Source organism: Corapipo altera, unplaced genomic scaffold (assembly GCF_003945725.1).
Source record: "Corapipo altera isolate COAL_440 unplaced genomic scaffold, ASM394572v1 74, whole genome shotgun sequence".
Lineage (NCBI taxonomy): Eukaryota > Metazoa > Chordata > Aves > Passeriformes > Pipridae > Corapipo > Corapipo altera.
The window spans coordinates 3,356,534-3,370,248 of NW_020884934.1; the positions used below are offsets into that span (position 1 = coordinate 3,356,534).

Genomic DNA, 13,715 nt, shown 5'->3' on the forward strand with positions numbered 1-13,715 from the left:
TGGGAAGGTCTGGTAGAAGGTGACCTGGCACGGGAGTGGAACTGGGCAATCTCTGAGATCCCTCCAAACCCAAACCAGCCCATGATTGTATGATGTCCCTGCAGCATAGAGATGGACAGAGCCAGGGCCAACTCCATCCATGGCACCATGGGCACACAGAGGTCACATCCCAAAACACAACCCAGACATCCAAAGGCACCAGAAGAACCCCAAAGGGAGGAATTCCGGTTTTTCTTTGTAGCTTTAATGGGGGCCACCTGCTTGTGAACCCTGTTTGTCCTCTGGAAACGCCTCAGTGCTCAGAGCAAGAGAGCACTGGGGAGACTTATTGAAAAATAAACCATCCGGGGTTAGATAAAAAAAGTTTCCCTTTCACAAACCCCAGGGTTACAGCACAGCTTCAAAATGTACAAGAATAAATGCAGATAAAGCGAACTGAACAAGAACACGAATGCAGGGCACATGCCCCGGAGGAACAGGACCTTTGCAGGGAGGGGAGAGGGGACTGGAGCCGGGGGATGGAGAGAAAGCCAAGACCAGTTTGGACTGGGACTGCGTCAGCAGCTCCCAAAGCCCTGGGTCAGCAAACCACACGGGCAGCTCCGCCAGTTTGGGACTGCAGTTCCAGGAGAAGGCAAAGCAAAAATAAAAGAAATCCTTTGGAAAGGGACTGCAAAAGTTTCGGTTGAAACGTGCTCCGGCTTTTGAGATTGCAGCCGAAGCCCCACCTCCACACACCCATTCCCACCTCCAGCCCGGGGAGAGAAAGTGGTGAATGGTCCCAGCAGCTGCTGGCAGAGGGAAACTTTCGCTCCCAGCGCGGTGGGATTGGGATCGGGAGAGTCCTGGAATTGTGAGTATGGCAGCACCTGCTCGCTGCGAGGAGATGCTGAGGAGGACTGTGGTCCCGAGCTCGCGGGCTGCCTCCCGGCTTTAGGGGTTGGGAAAGGTGAAGTTTCTCAAGCTGCTTTTTCCCGGCTTGTTTTGCAAGACTCCTTGAGCCACTTTGGCTCGGGAGCTGGATTTTCCCAGCGACTTAAAAAGTGAAGGGGAAAAAACAAGGAGTGATTACACGCCTGTTCCCTGCCGGCTTTCTGCACGTGTTTTGTCGCTTCGTCTCTGTGCTTATTTATTTAGGGTGTTTGGGTTTTTTTTCCTTTTTTTTTTTTTTTTTTTCCCCAGTGAGGCAGCTCCACTTATTTCTCCCTTCGCAGGGAGTTTTCCCAATGCCCGAGGCTGCCGCGGCGGGTTTCTTGTACAGTTTTGCTTCTTCTACTATGGCAACGCCTCTTCCCAGCCGAGACCTTGTGGAAATGCCAGGCGGGCACGGACCTGACCTGTGCCTGGGCCGGCACAGGGGCACCCTGACCCTGACCAAGCCCCGGCTTCTCCAGCAGTGCAATCATGAAATGGTGTGGGTTTGGAGAGACCTCAGAGCTCTTCCAGTTCCACCCCCGTGCCCGGAGCAGGGTCACCTTCCACCAGAATTTCCCGGCGATCCAGAGCAGGATCCCAGTGGTGGTTCCACAAAGGTGACCTCCTGGCTCTGAGCGATTTGGGGGCAGGGGGCAGGAAAGGGTTAAGTCCGGGAAAAGGGGGAAGCCTTTGTGCTGCTGTGCAGGGAATCTGGGAGCAGCCCAGAGCCCACGGTGCTGGGCTGCATCCCTTTCTTGGTTGTGCTGCTCGGGAGAGGTGTGGGCTTTAACCTGGGGACAAGCCCCGTGTTCAGGGCTGAGCTTCTCCATGGGACCTTGGTCTGGTCAAAAATAGATCCTAACCCCGCTTTCTCTGTGTTTCCTGGCTCCCAGTTTGGTCCCAGTGGTTCACTGGGGGTGCTGGTCTGCCCCGTGCTGCAGCTTGGCAGCACATCCCAATTTTATCCCAAACCTGCCGCGTGTGCCCTGGATTGAGGTGGATGAAATGTGTGGTGTTCCGAGCCATGAGGTGGCTAAATGTGGACTTGAGGGATGGCTTGGGAGCTTCATTACCCATCTTTAGCCCCCAGGATTTGGAAAAGTTCATTTCCTAATGAAATGGAGGCAGTGTGTAGGACATGGCAGGGGATGAGGGGAATTTCTGACTTGAAACTTGATTCAAACCCCACGAGGCTCTGAAATGTCATCTGGGGGAAATTGAGAGTGAGAATTTCTGGGACAAGCTCGCTCCCAGGGATGCAGGAAAGGGCTTGTTGCTGTCAGGCAGCTTGGCTGGGGCCAGATGTGGCTCCAGCTGCAGGCCTGGGGACTTCCAGAAAATAATCTCCATTTTCACTGGACTTTCTTGACCTGTCTGAATGTGTCAACCTGGAACTGCCCTCGGGCTGAGCAGGAGATGCCTCTTCCAAAGTATGTGAAAAACCTGGCAGCAGAAAGAAAAGAAGCAACATTCCTCCATGATACAGATGGCTTTGCAGTCCATTAATTTTAAATAATTGGAGAAGGACATGAATTAATTCCCCTTGCTGCCCAAAATATCCTATGCCAGTTCCAGCCTCCAATGGCTGCTCTGAACTGGGGCTTTGCTGCTTGTCCCAACATTACCCCAAAATGTCACCAGTTCTCTCCTGTCCACAGTGTTTCCTCCTGAGCTTTGAAAGCAGCTCCTCTCTTGCCGGTTACGGAAGTTTCTCACTTCCTAAGCTCTGCTCAGTTCCCTTTCATGGCAGCAGCATTTCCCTGCTCCTACTCTTCCATCCATCCCTCTTGTGTGCAGGTGCCTGGCAGCATTCCCAGCTCCTGGTGAAGCAAATCTTATTGGTCTCCCCCAAACTTTTGGGGATGCAAGTCCTGACCCTGGGCAGACCAGATGTGCAGATAGAGAATACTGGGTTTGTTGGGATGTCTTTTTTTTTTTTTTTTTGAAGTTATAGATAATACACAGCAAAAAACCTCTGGATTGCTTCAGGAAGCCTCAGCTCCAGGGAACTTCTGTGGTTTTCACTCGGGCTGTGTGTTCAAGGCACGAGGCTTTTGCAGTGGCTCCTGCTCTTCATTTTGCAAGAGCTTCCCCTTCTAAAAGTTAGGTTTTTTTCATTGGAGTGGCTGCATCTGTCGCTCAGTGGAGCCACTCTGGCTCTGCCTGTTTCCTCCAGCTGCTCCAGGCACTGCCAAGTCTTACAACTCTGCTGAAGGACTCAACAAAGATTCCGTGTTTTTCTCGATCTTCACTCCCATCCAAGCAGCAGGAAAGTACAGAGGAAGAACAAATATCAGGAAGGTATTTATGGTGTGTAAAACCCCAAATCAGGCAAACTCTGGTTTGGGATCAGACTTATGTTGGCAGGTGTTTGTCCATAGAGCCAAGCACTGTCTGCAGCCTATGGAAAGGCAGGTGTCTCCTGGGGAACAGGCTCTTCATACTTCATTCATCATTTTAACTCCTATCCAGGGGTTTTCAGCTGCTTGAGGCAGGGACTAATTCTCTGCCAAACACACAGGAGGTGTTGCTTAAATAGAAAATCCCCACTGAGGACACCAGACATGGCTTTTCTGTAGCACTCACCACATCTGCCCGTCCCCATCAGGAGGATGTTCAGCATCTGGTACGATCCAGAGGAGAGGGCTGACTTTTTTATTCAATATCCTGCATAAAACCTTCCAGAGGAGGAGTAAAACCTGCAAAGCCGTGAGATCCTACCCTGGCAAATGTCTCACACATCCCTGAGCTGAGCTGCTCTCAGATACAGCACAACTGCCAGCACAAACTAACCCAGGGGTCACAAGAGCAGGAAGGGCAGGTGGTTTAATGGGATGCTGCTTGTGCACAGAATAGGATGCATCCCATGAAAGCTTGGGAAGCAGCAGCAACACGGTTGAGCAGGGGGTGGTGGGGAGGGAGCAGACCTCGAGGGCTCCATAGCCCTGGACAGTGTTTGAAAGCAAAACTGAGCAAGTGATTCATGGAATGATGCAATTCCCAGCCTCACTGCTTATGTAACTGCACAACACCTCCCTCGGCTGGAACCTCTGTCATTCCTTCCCTCTCCAATGCTGTTTTTGGGTGCTTTATGCTCTGGAAGGAAAAGTTACCCCAGCCCAGTGATGGGACTGCCTTGCAAGGATGCAGGAATGGAAGGAGAGCAGCCCTGGGGAGGGTTTGGGGGTGCTGGTGGATGAAAAGCTGGACATGCCCTGTCCATGTGCTCTGGCATCCAGAACCCCCCTGTGCCCTGGGCTGATCCAGCAGGGCAGGGGGGGAATCTGCCCCTCAGGTGAGACCCCCCTGCAGAGCTGCCTCCAGCCCTGGGAACAACAGCACAAGGACCTGGAGCTGCTGGAGAGAGTCCAGAGGAGGCCCCGGAGATGCTCCAGGGCTGGAGCCCCTCTGCTCTGGAGCCAGGCTGGGAGAGCTGGGGGTGTTCACCTGGAGAAGAGAAGGTTCCAGGGAGACCTGAGAGCCCCTTGCAGGGCCTAAAGGGGCTCCAGGAGATCTGGAGAGGGACTTGGAACAAGAACCTGGAGTGGCTGGACAAGGGGGAATGGCTTCCCACTGTCAGAGGGTGGGGTTAGATGGGATATTGTGAAGGCTGTGAGGGTGGGGAGGCCCTGGCACAGGTTGCCCAGAGAAGCTGTGGCTGCCCCATCCACAGGGGATGTTGTGAGAGGTCCCATCTCTTTTTGGTACCACTAGGTGAGCTCAACTCCTTCACCACATCTGGAACAGGTGAGGACCCTTCCAGGGAGAGCAGCCAGTCCTGCCCTGTGCCAGAGCAGAACTGAATCCTCTCCCTCATGGCCTCTGCATGCCATGGGTTTCAACACTAATTTTCCTCTTTCTTCTAATCTTTTAAATTGAAGTAACATTTTTCTTTGTATCTAAGTTCTTCTAAGGTTTCTGGGATGTGTCATTGCAGCCCATTTCTCCTTACACAGAATCACTGAGCTGGGCTAATCTCATTTTCACTTTCTTTTTGCCAGTTGGTTCAAGACAGAAGCAGCTTTTTGAGCACATCTACGCATCCCTTTTTTCCTTCCTCAGTCTTTTTCCAGGGAGGGCATGATGAGTATCCACTGTTCTTTCCTCCTGTTGTGTTATCAATCATCTTTGCCCCCACATTTTCCAAACCAGCTTCCCCTTTAACACAGGCACACTCATAAATACACACACTGACGCCATCTCAGCTTTACTGCCAGTGAATGAAAATTATCCTGCAGAAGGAAGACAGATTAGGGAATATTTGCTGGCATTTCAACTCCCCTGCTGGGATTTAATTTGCTGTGTTACATTCACTGTTATTTACTCGTGCTCCGCTGAGCCCAGCGGGTGCTTTTCCTTGCTCAGCTCGCAGGAGCTGCCATTAATAAAGCCATTGGATAGATTGATGTCCTTGGGAATGGGACAGGATGCTGGTGGCACCGAGCCTGGTCCCCTGCTGTGGCAGCCAGGACTATTGTGCAGGTCCCAGAGAAGGTGGGAGAGGTTTGGAGGGATTTCTGCTGCCCCGGTGTCAAGGAAAGGGCAGCGTGGGGACAAGTGGAGCATCTTAATCTGTGCTGCAAAGGTCTGTGACATTATCTCAGATATGGGCATGGAGTGACAGGACAAGGGGGAATGGCTTCCCACTGCCAGAGGGCAGGATTAGAGAGGATATTGGGAAGAAATCCTTCCCTGTGAGGGTGGGGAGGCCCTGGCCCAGGTTGCCCAGAGAAGCTGTGGCTGCCCCAGCCCTTGAAGTGTCCAAGGCCAGGTTGGACGGGGCTTGGAGCAACCTGGGCTAGTGGAAGGTGTCCCTGCCCATTGCAGGGGGTGGGACTGGGTGGGCTTTCAGGTCCCTTCCAGCCCAAACCAATGTGGGATTCTGTGATCTTTCATCAGTCCTCTCTCTCTGCTCCTCCATAACATTACTTTTCCTTTTGACATAATTTTTTTCAGCATAACTTTTTTGATAAACATTTGGAAAAGCCCTGCTGGGAGGGGTACCAGGGTGGTGGTGGGTGGTTGGACTGAAGTTACATCCAATCCCTGTTTTCCATCTGTGTTTATGTCCCCAGGCTCTGCACAGATAGGGGTTATTCCCCTGCTCTGCCACTTTGCAGGTCCCCGGGAGCAGTGAGGAAATGTCAGGCAAGCAAGGCTGGAATTAATGGCAGTGTTTTATGGCATCACTTGGTGTGGGGCTGAGCTGCTGCCCCTCTAAGCTGAGCTCCCTGTGCCCACTCCATCCCGGGTTTGTCATGCCAGGCCCTGCCTTTCTGAGGGGTGCAGTGAGCCAAGACAGAAGCAGGGAGAAAACAGCGTTTGAGGACAAATCCTTCACCAGCTGATGGATGTGCAGCATCAGGCACCTTTGCTGTCTGAACAATCACCCATCCATCACCTTCCCTGGGGTATCTGAGCACAGCCAATGTGTAGCTGCCACCAAGCCCCTGCACTGACAACATCAGGGGGGACCCCTGGTGAAACCTGGCCACCTGTGCACCCCACCAGGCTCCCAAACACATCAGGTGGGCGTGGAAAGTCCCTCTTTGTTTTATGGGAGAAGAAATTTGACCAGAGTTCCCTTGCAGGTGTACAAGGAAGCAATATTCTGCTCCATCAGGGTGCAGCACTGGTTTCCAAGGACTTTGTGTCAGAGTCAGGGACACCACTCACTGTCACAGACACTGCCACCCCTGCCTGTCACCCTGTGTCCCACCCTGCACCAGGCTCTCCACGTCTGTGTCTCCCTAAAAAACCAATTTCATGCTCCTGTGATCTGAGGGAGAAGAGGTGAGAAACACCACTGAGAGCTCTGAGACAGCAGTGTTTGGTGTCAGAAACACCTGGCTGGGCTGGGGTGGCACCTCTGCCCTGTACATGAGGGATAATATCCCTTCCCATGTGTGTCTGCCAGAGCCTGGACCAGGGCCAGCTCCCTCCTCGTGGTGCTTCAGACGCCCAAAAAGGCTTTGCAAAATGCCTCAGCCTTGGGAAAAGTCAATCCCTGCTGTCCCAACCCACAGGCTCTGCCTGGCCCAGCTCACCCCCTGCTCCCCAAACACTTCTGACAGGTAGATGGGCTTGCATCTATTCCCTGACTTGTTCCTGGGGAAGCTGAGGTACAAAGATGGGAAGTAGCTGGCTGTGGAGCTGAGGTTGGGAAGTGGGTGCTGTTGGTCCTGGTCCTGCAGGGCTGGTCTGGGAGTGTGTCTGGGTCAGGGTCTCTGGAATCCAGGGATGTCACTCTGGGATTGGCTATTTCTTACCTTTTCCCATGCTCCATGGCAAACATGCTGGGATGCCTGGAGCAAGGCAGGAATAGCAATTCCCACTGTGTATCTTCCTTTTTGAAATGCTGGAGGAGACTTGAGCCATCAGGGAGCTGAGGGCTGCAGATCTGATACAGGCAGGTGTGTCCCCCCTAGTCCCCCTGGTTTTGCTCTTTCTGCTCTCTCCTTCCTCTGACCTGGGGATATCGTCTGGGATTTGCCATCATCCCTCCTTTTCCTCCTTCCCCAGCCCACAGCACTAATCCTGTTCTGCCTCCTTCCTGCAGAGGAGCAGATTCACTCACACCTCTTGACCTTACCTGGGAGAAATTGCATTGAATGAAAATTATCCTTCTTTCCATCCAGAGATGGAGAAAAACGTGGCTCTCGCCAATCCAGTGCCATTCCCAGATGGTGCTGCCACATCTGGGGTCGATCCAGCCAAAGGGAACTCTGACCTGAGTGTGCTGCTCTCTTCATGCAATTTTTTTTTTTAAATCAATTAAATCTTATCTGGCTTTTCGTTTGATCTGCTCGTTGTCCTTTGTGCTGGATCAAAGTACTTTTCCTCCTGTTCTTTAAGGAGTGTTGTGGATGAATGGGATTTAATAGGTTTATTATCCTTCTGAACTGCTGGCAAAGCTCTGCAGCATTTGAGATCCCTGCTGAGCATTTCCCCTCGGGGCTCAGCCACATTCCCTCTTCCACAGGTAATATGGGAGCAGGACAGCTCACTGGAGTGAGGTGAAGGTGTGGATGGTGGGATGGAGCCAGACCTGGCTGTGCCTCCTTGGCTGCTGACAGGTGGTGCAGGTTGTCATTAATCCAAAGGCCATCCCTGGGGAAAGAAGAACTGAGTTCCTCCAGAGCAGTGTGGGAAATTTGGGGACATTCTGGTGCACAGCAAAGGGTGAGGGGCTTTTACCCCCTGCTTGGGCAGGGATTAGTGAAAACGTTTCTACTGGTCCTACTGGTGCTAGAGATGCTTTCTAGCATTTTCTTCTCCCAAGAAGACTCTGAAAGCTGATTATGGAAGAGCTTGGACTAATCCCAGGTGTTAAAGGACGAATTAAAGGATGCACACATTTAAAGCAGGGCCTGGAAAGTATGGGCAGGAGGACTAAAATGCTCCAACACCCCGTGAGATTTGGTGGTTTGCAGGTCTAACTAAAATGCATGTTTGGTGAGGAGGGCTGGCAAAGCCATTAACACAGTTAACCAGGGCATTAAACCTACGGTGGTTCCCAGATCCATGAACGTGGAAATCTAGGTTTAGGCTTAGGCTCCTCTTGGTTTCCTCCCTTTGGTTTTCCACCCTTTTCCTTCCCACTGTGTCACCCCTGAGCTTTCGAGGGGCTCAGTGGCTGTAAATAATTCCTCCCAGCCCTGCTCCAGAGTCAGGATATCAGACCCCATGGGCTGGAGACAGGCAGGTGCTTTTGCTCCAGCACTGCTGAACCCTCCAGAGGTTCAGGAGAGCTTTTTGTGGCTGCTTTAATTTATGATCAAATTTACTTTATTGATCCCACCCTGGATTTTGTTGCAGCAATATCTCTGGAAATGGGGCTGAGGGCAGCAATTGCTTTTTACAGAGGATGCTGTGGAGCTTGTAACTCAGGGATGAGCAGGGCCCCTCTGGAATTTACCTCTCCTGTGCACTGTGCTTAAGGGTTTATAAACACCACAGTTAAGACAGTCTCCTCCTGCTAGAATTTACATCAACCCCTGCATTTTTTAATTTGTTTGAGGCTACGGGTCCTCGCTCCTTTGCTTCCCATCATGGGGGAAATGGAATTACACGAAATAATAATGGAAAGCCTTTCACCCCATTTGCCTTGGCGCTTGCAGAGATGAAAACATCTATTACAGTGTGCTGAATTTAAAGCCTAATGGCTTTAGCGTGCCTCCAAACAATGCAGCTTCCTGAGTGGGAAGCCTAAAATCCCAGCAAAGACATCATGGGCCACTCAGGAAAGAGGGAGTGGGGGTCCAGAGAGAAGGGAAGGAGGTAAACAGTGCAGGGAGGGGGGTGGGGTGGCTTCCCACCCTCTTTCTTTCCATTGTTAAATTTAGGTGCCCGTTTCTCCAGCCCATTTGAATCCCTCAATGCCCTTTTCTCCTTGGATGCCTATTTCTCCAGCCCATTTGCTCCCTCAGTGCCCGTTTCTCCCTCCCTTTGAGATCTCTCTGGATGCCCATTTTTCCAGCCTGTTAAGGTCCCTCAATGTCCATTTCTCCATCTCTTTGAGATCTCTCTGAATTCCCCTTTCTCCATCCCACTGAGATCCCTCAGTGCCCATTTCTCCAGCCTGTTGAGGTCCCTCTGGATGGCAGCACAACCATCAGCTTTGCCAGTTGCTCCTCCCAGTCTTTTTTTCTGCTGCCATCTGCACTCTGCCCCCTCACCCAGGTCATCGCTAAGGATGTCAGATTATCCCAGATAATGTTTATACATATTGTCCTTAGTTCTGTGGCACAGCATGTAACCTCCCAGGCCTCCTGGTGATCAATGTTTTGCAGGGCTGCTTTGTTGCTTTGTGGGAGCAAAGTGCTCTGAGAGAATGAAACCCAGGAATAATTAGTACTTTCTTGTGCTCGTTGTGTGGGTGTTCACAGAGCACAACAACATCTTGCCGTGCTGAGCAAGGGCAATTCAGGCAGAGGAACTGAGCATTGTGCTGGATGATTTATTTTGGCAGGCCTGGCAGGATGACAAGCACAGCTACCAAGAGCAGCTACCCGGATCTGACGCGGAAAACACTCTGCGGGAGCCCGTTCCTCAGTATCAAGGTAAATGTGCTTCCTGTAATTATCCTGCTTTCTGCAATACCCCCTTGGATCACTGGCCTGCCAAAGAGGAGTTTGGCTTTCTGCAGAAGGCATTTAGAGGGTTCCTGATTACCAAGTGTATTTGGAAAGTTTTCCATGTGCTTATGTTGGCTTTCCATGTGCTTGTGGCAGAAGCACCGTTTGAGGTGGAACCGTCTCCATCCAAGAGAGAGTGGTGGAACAGCAAGGCTGAAATGCATATTTAACTTCCAGGTTCTGCAGTATTTAACTTCATGGAATCACAGAATGATTTGGGTTGGGTGGGACCTTGAAGCTGATCTTTATGGACAGGGACACCTTCCACCATCCCAGGTTGCTCCAACCTGGCCTTGGATACTTCCAGGAATGGGGCAGCCACAGCTTCTCTGGGCAGCCTGTGCCAGGGCCTCCCCACCCTCATGGCCAAGAATTCCTTCCCAGTATCCCATCTAACCCTGCCATGTGCCAGATGGAAACCATTCTTCAAAGTGTTATGCCCTCCTGGACTCGGTGCAACCTCAGGTCCTCCAGGTGAGTGTTTGAAGAGCTCTGCAGAACTACAGGTTGGACCTGAGGTGGCTCCCCCTGTGCTGCAGCATCTGCTTTGTTCCCTTTTGGCTCAATAATTGCATTTATCAGTAATTAACAACATTAATTAACTGCTGCATTCAATGTAGTTGGAAGCCAATTACCTGGCTTGTTAGAGAGTTTCACCAGCCTGTTGAGCAAAAGATGACAGCTGGTGTTAAAGGCTTAAAATGTCTCTTAAGTGAGACTTGTTTTCACCCCCAAGGCAGAGCTGACCATGCATTATACTCACACAATTATGCTCAGCACAGGATGTTTTCCCCAGATCTCTTGGGTTTTTTTCAAGAACTTAGGTCACCCTGTCCGGTTTCTAAATGACTTCCTCAGAAAACAAAACTTCCAGTGCAGGGTTTCAATGGCTCTTGCAGAAACACAAAACCATTGCACAATGTGGTTTACGGGTTTGAAGTGGCTGGAGGACCAAAAATCACAGCACTGCAGTTTGTATATGTATTTATATCTCCAGAGAGTGTGTCACAAAAAACTAGTTACCACGTGTCAAAAGGCAATTGAAGGGCGTAACTAAAAACTGGCTTGTTTTGGCCTCAAGGAGCATTAAAATTTAGATAAGATATTGGGAAGAAATTGTTGGCTGTGAGGATGGTGAGGGCCTGGCACAGGTTGCCCAGGGAAGCTGTGGCTGCCCCATCCCTGGAAGTGTCCAAAACCAGGCTGGATGGGGCTTGGAGCAGCCTGGGCTAGTGGAAGCTCTCCAGGGGTTAGAACTGGATGATCTTTAAGGTCGCTTCCAACTACACACCCAACCAAACTGGTTTGGATTAAACTGGAACAGGCTGGTTCCTCCCAGCCCCATTTTCTGTAAGCACAGCCCAGTGCATAGGGGTTTACCATGTGCTAAGGCACAAAACCCTTCCTTAAAATAGCAGCCAAAGTCTCCCGAACACATGGAAACAGCGTGACAGGGACTTCCCTGTGTCAGCTGGGGCAGGACAGTGTGTGCAGCTTTCAGAGCCCTCACGGGGAGGATTTGTTGCCAAACTGCACAACCAACCCTAGAAACACATGCAACCTTTGTGGAAAGGTTTTTTTTGACCACCAAGAGAGAGGAGATGTTGGTGTTTAGTCCCCAGGTCTGCAGTTTCCTGGCTGCGTGGGATGGAGTGTGTTTCTCTGTTCTCTTACACATGTGGGGTGGGAGCAGCAACACCTCAGCAACGTGGTGCGAGGCTTAGCAGAGCAAAGCCAGCAAGAATACATTAAAAATTATCTAGAAAAGTAGAAAAGCAGCAAATCTGATCAGAGAAGCTCCTCCTTGGACGTGTAGCAGAGCAAAAATGCACTTTTCCCAGAACTGGTTGTGGAGGGTGTGGACAGTGCAGAAGGTTGCTCTGCACCCTGGCACTGCAAGGGGATTATTTTTGGTACCAAGCACCCCCTGTCCCTGGTTCAGGTGTTTGGTGTCGCCTCAACACAGGCTCTTCTATTAATGCTTCACAGATGTTTATTTAAAAAAGCCATTGCAAAACCTCTCCCTTCCTTCCTCCTCAGCCTACGGAAGTGCTCCTGTGGATTCTCCGAGTTGTTTTATAATTCTGCTGATGTAGAGAGGAGATGTTACAAGCATGTCCTGGCCTTTCCATGGGAAACTGGTGCCAGACAGCTGAACTTGGGGTTTTTTCTGGGAGCACCCAGCTCTGGGGCTGCACCTGGATTTGTTGTGCTGTGAGGATGCAGCACTTGGGAAAAGGCTGGTGCTTGCAGACCCAGGTCAGCTGCTGGGGCAGCCCATCAGACCCAGGCCAGCTCCACCAGTCCAGCAGATCTAAAGTCCAGGAGTCTGTCCTTTCTTTCCCTGGCAGAAGAGCAGCTGTGCTGTGGTCTGGTAGCTGACAGCAAACAGCCCCTGGAGCCAGAACTGGGGGCCTTGCCTGGTGCTGACCCCAACCCACTGCAGGTCCTTTGCAGGGCCCTCTCTCTATTCTGTGCTTTACTCTGCCTAGATGAGAGGATAAAACACCAGATTCCCAAACCCTTTTGACCTCCTGAGCTGCAGAGGATGTGGGGCAGTGGTGGGCAGCTGCTGGGCTGATGTAAACCAGCATGATTTGAAGGTCCTGGATTGGGATACACATTGGGCTGTGTGCTGTGGATGTCTGGAATAAACGAATCTGGCTTCAGCCTTTCCATTCTGAGCTCTTGTATTCAGGAAACAGAGCCTGGACAAAGCCAGTGTCTTGTAGGAATATAGGAGTTTTGGCAAAGCTGGCTCTGGGGAAGCTTTCCTTTGGCTGGGTGACATTTTCCTGGTCTGCACACGTTGCACCCATCAGTGGTGACATGAGCCTGGAAGGGGGGAGGTCCTGGATTGTACCCTGGTTTGCATGATACCCACCCATCACTTTGGGTGGCGGTAACCTCAGCACTGCAGTTCTCAGGGACCCAGGGGGGGCTTGACCATCCTCTTTGTCCCCTTCTGTGCTGTAAATACTCCCCTGGCTGACAGAGCAGCCCAGTTTGGCAGTGATCCCACTCTAGCCCTAGATCAGAAGGAGATGTGGCAGAAACCCAGGCCAGGCTGAGCAGCTCCTCTAGGTGAGGCTGCTCTGTGGTGGGAGCTGCAAAATCAGAGCTGGAGCAGTGCCCTGCTCTGGTCAGCAAGAGAGTAAAGATCTGCAAAAACCAGCGCCCTGAGGGTTTGGGCATCATCCAAGGTTGAGGCAGCAGCTCTGGAAGGACCCAGAGGCATCCAGCCTGTCCTGCAGTGAGATGGGTGGTCCACCTCTTTAGGGAATGTGGAATGTTTGGGCTGGTCAGGTTTTTTGCCTCCTTCGGGCACTGGAAGGATGCCTGTGGAGAGCCATGTGGGGAAGGAGATGACTTGCCAGCTCCTTTCATTTACTGAGTACTTTGTAGAGCTGTGGATAAAGGGGAGGTCCATCCCTCCCCTTCCCTTCTTGGACAGGTCACTTGGCACTTGGGAAATGTTTCTGTGAGAGGACCAGGGAGATAGACTCTGTTCTCTGTGGGTCAGCTCGAGCCACGTATTCCCCTGGGCAGCCCAGCACCTGCACATCCCAAACTCTGGAGGAGATGAAGTCAGATTATCTTCTGGGAGAGGATGGACTTTGGCAAGGTTTCCTTCTGGAAGTGGAAAAGAACCCTCACATTTTC

The 13,715-nt window shown here is 51.5% G+C and overlaps 1 protein-coding gene across 3 annotated transcripts in view; it reads left to right on the forward strand.

The window, feature by feature from the left end:
• Nucleotides 1–584: 584 nt before the first annotated feature.
• The window catches only part of SLCO2B1 (solute carrier organic anion transporter family member 2B1), a 41,167-nt gene continuing 28,036 nt past the window's right edge, over nt 585–13,715 (forward strand). Inside the window, exons 1-2 of one of the 3 annotated variants that reach the window (XM_027660080.1) lie at nt 585–853; nt 9,887–9,977. In XM_027660080.1, the coding sequence (XP_027515881.1) occupies nt 9,897–9,977 (81 nt within the window). In that variant the 5' untranslated portion in view covers nt 585–853; nt 9,887–9,896. Of the gene's footprint in view, nt 854–9,638; nt 9,978–13,715 lie in introns of those variants that run through there. The other 2 variants (XM_027660079.1, XM_027660081.1) reach the window with 2 other exon arrangements.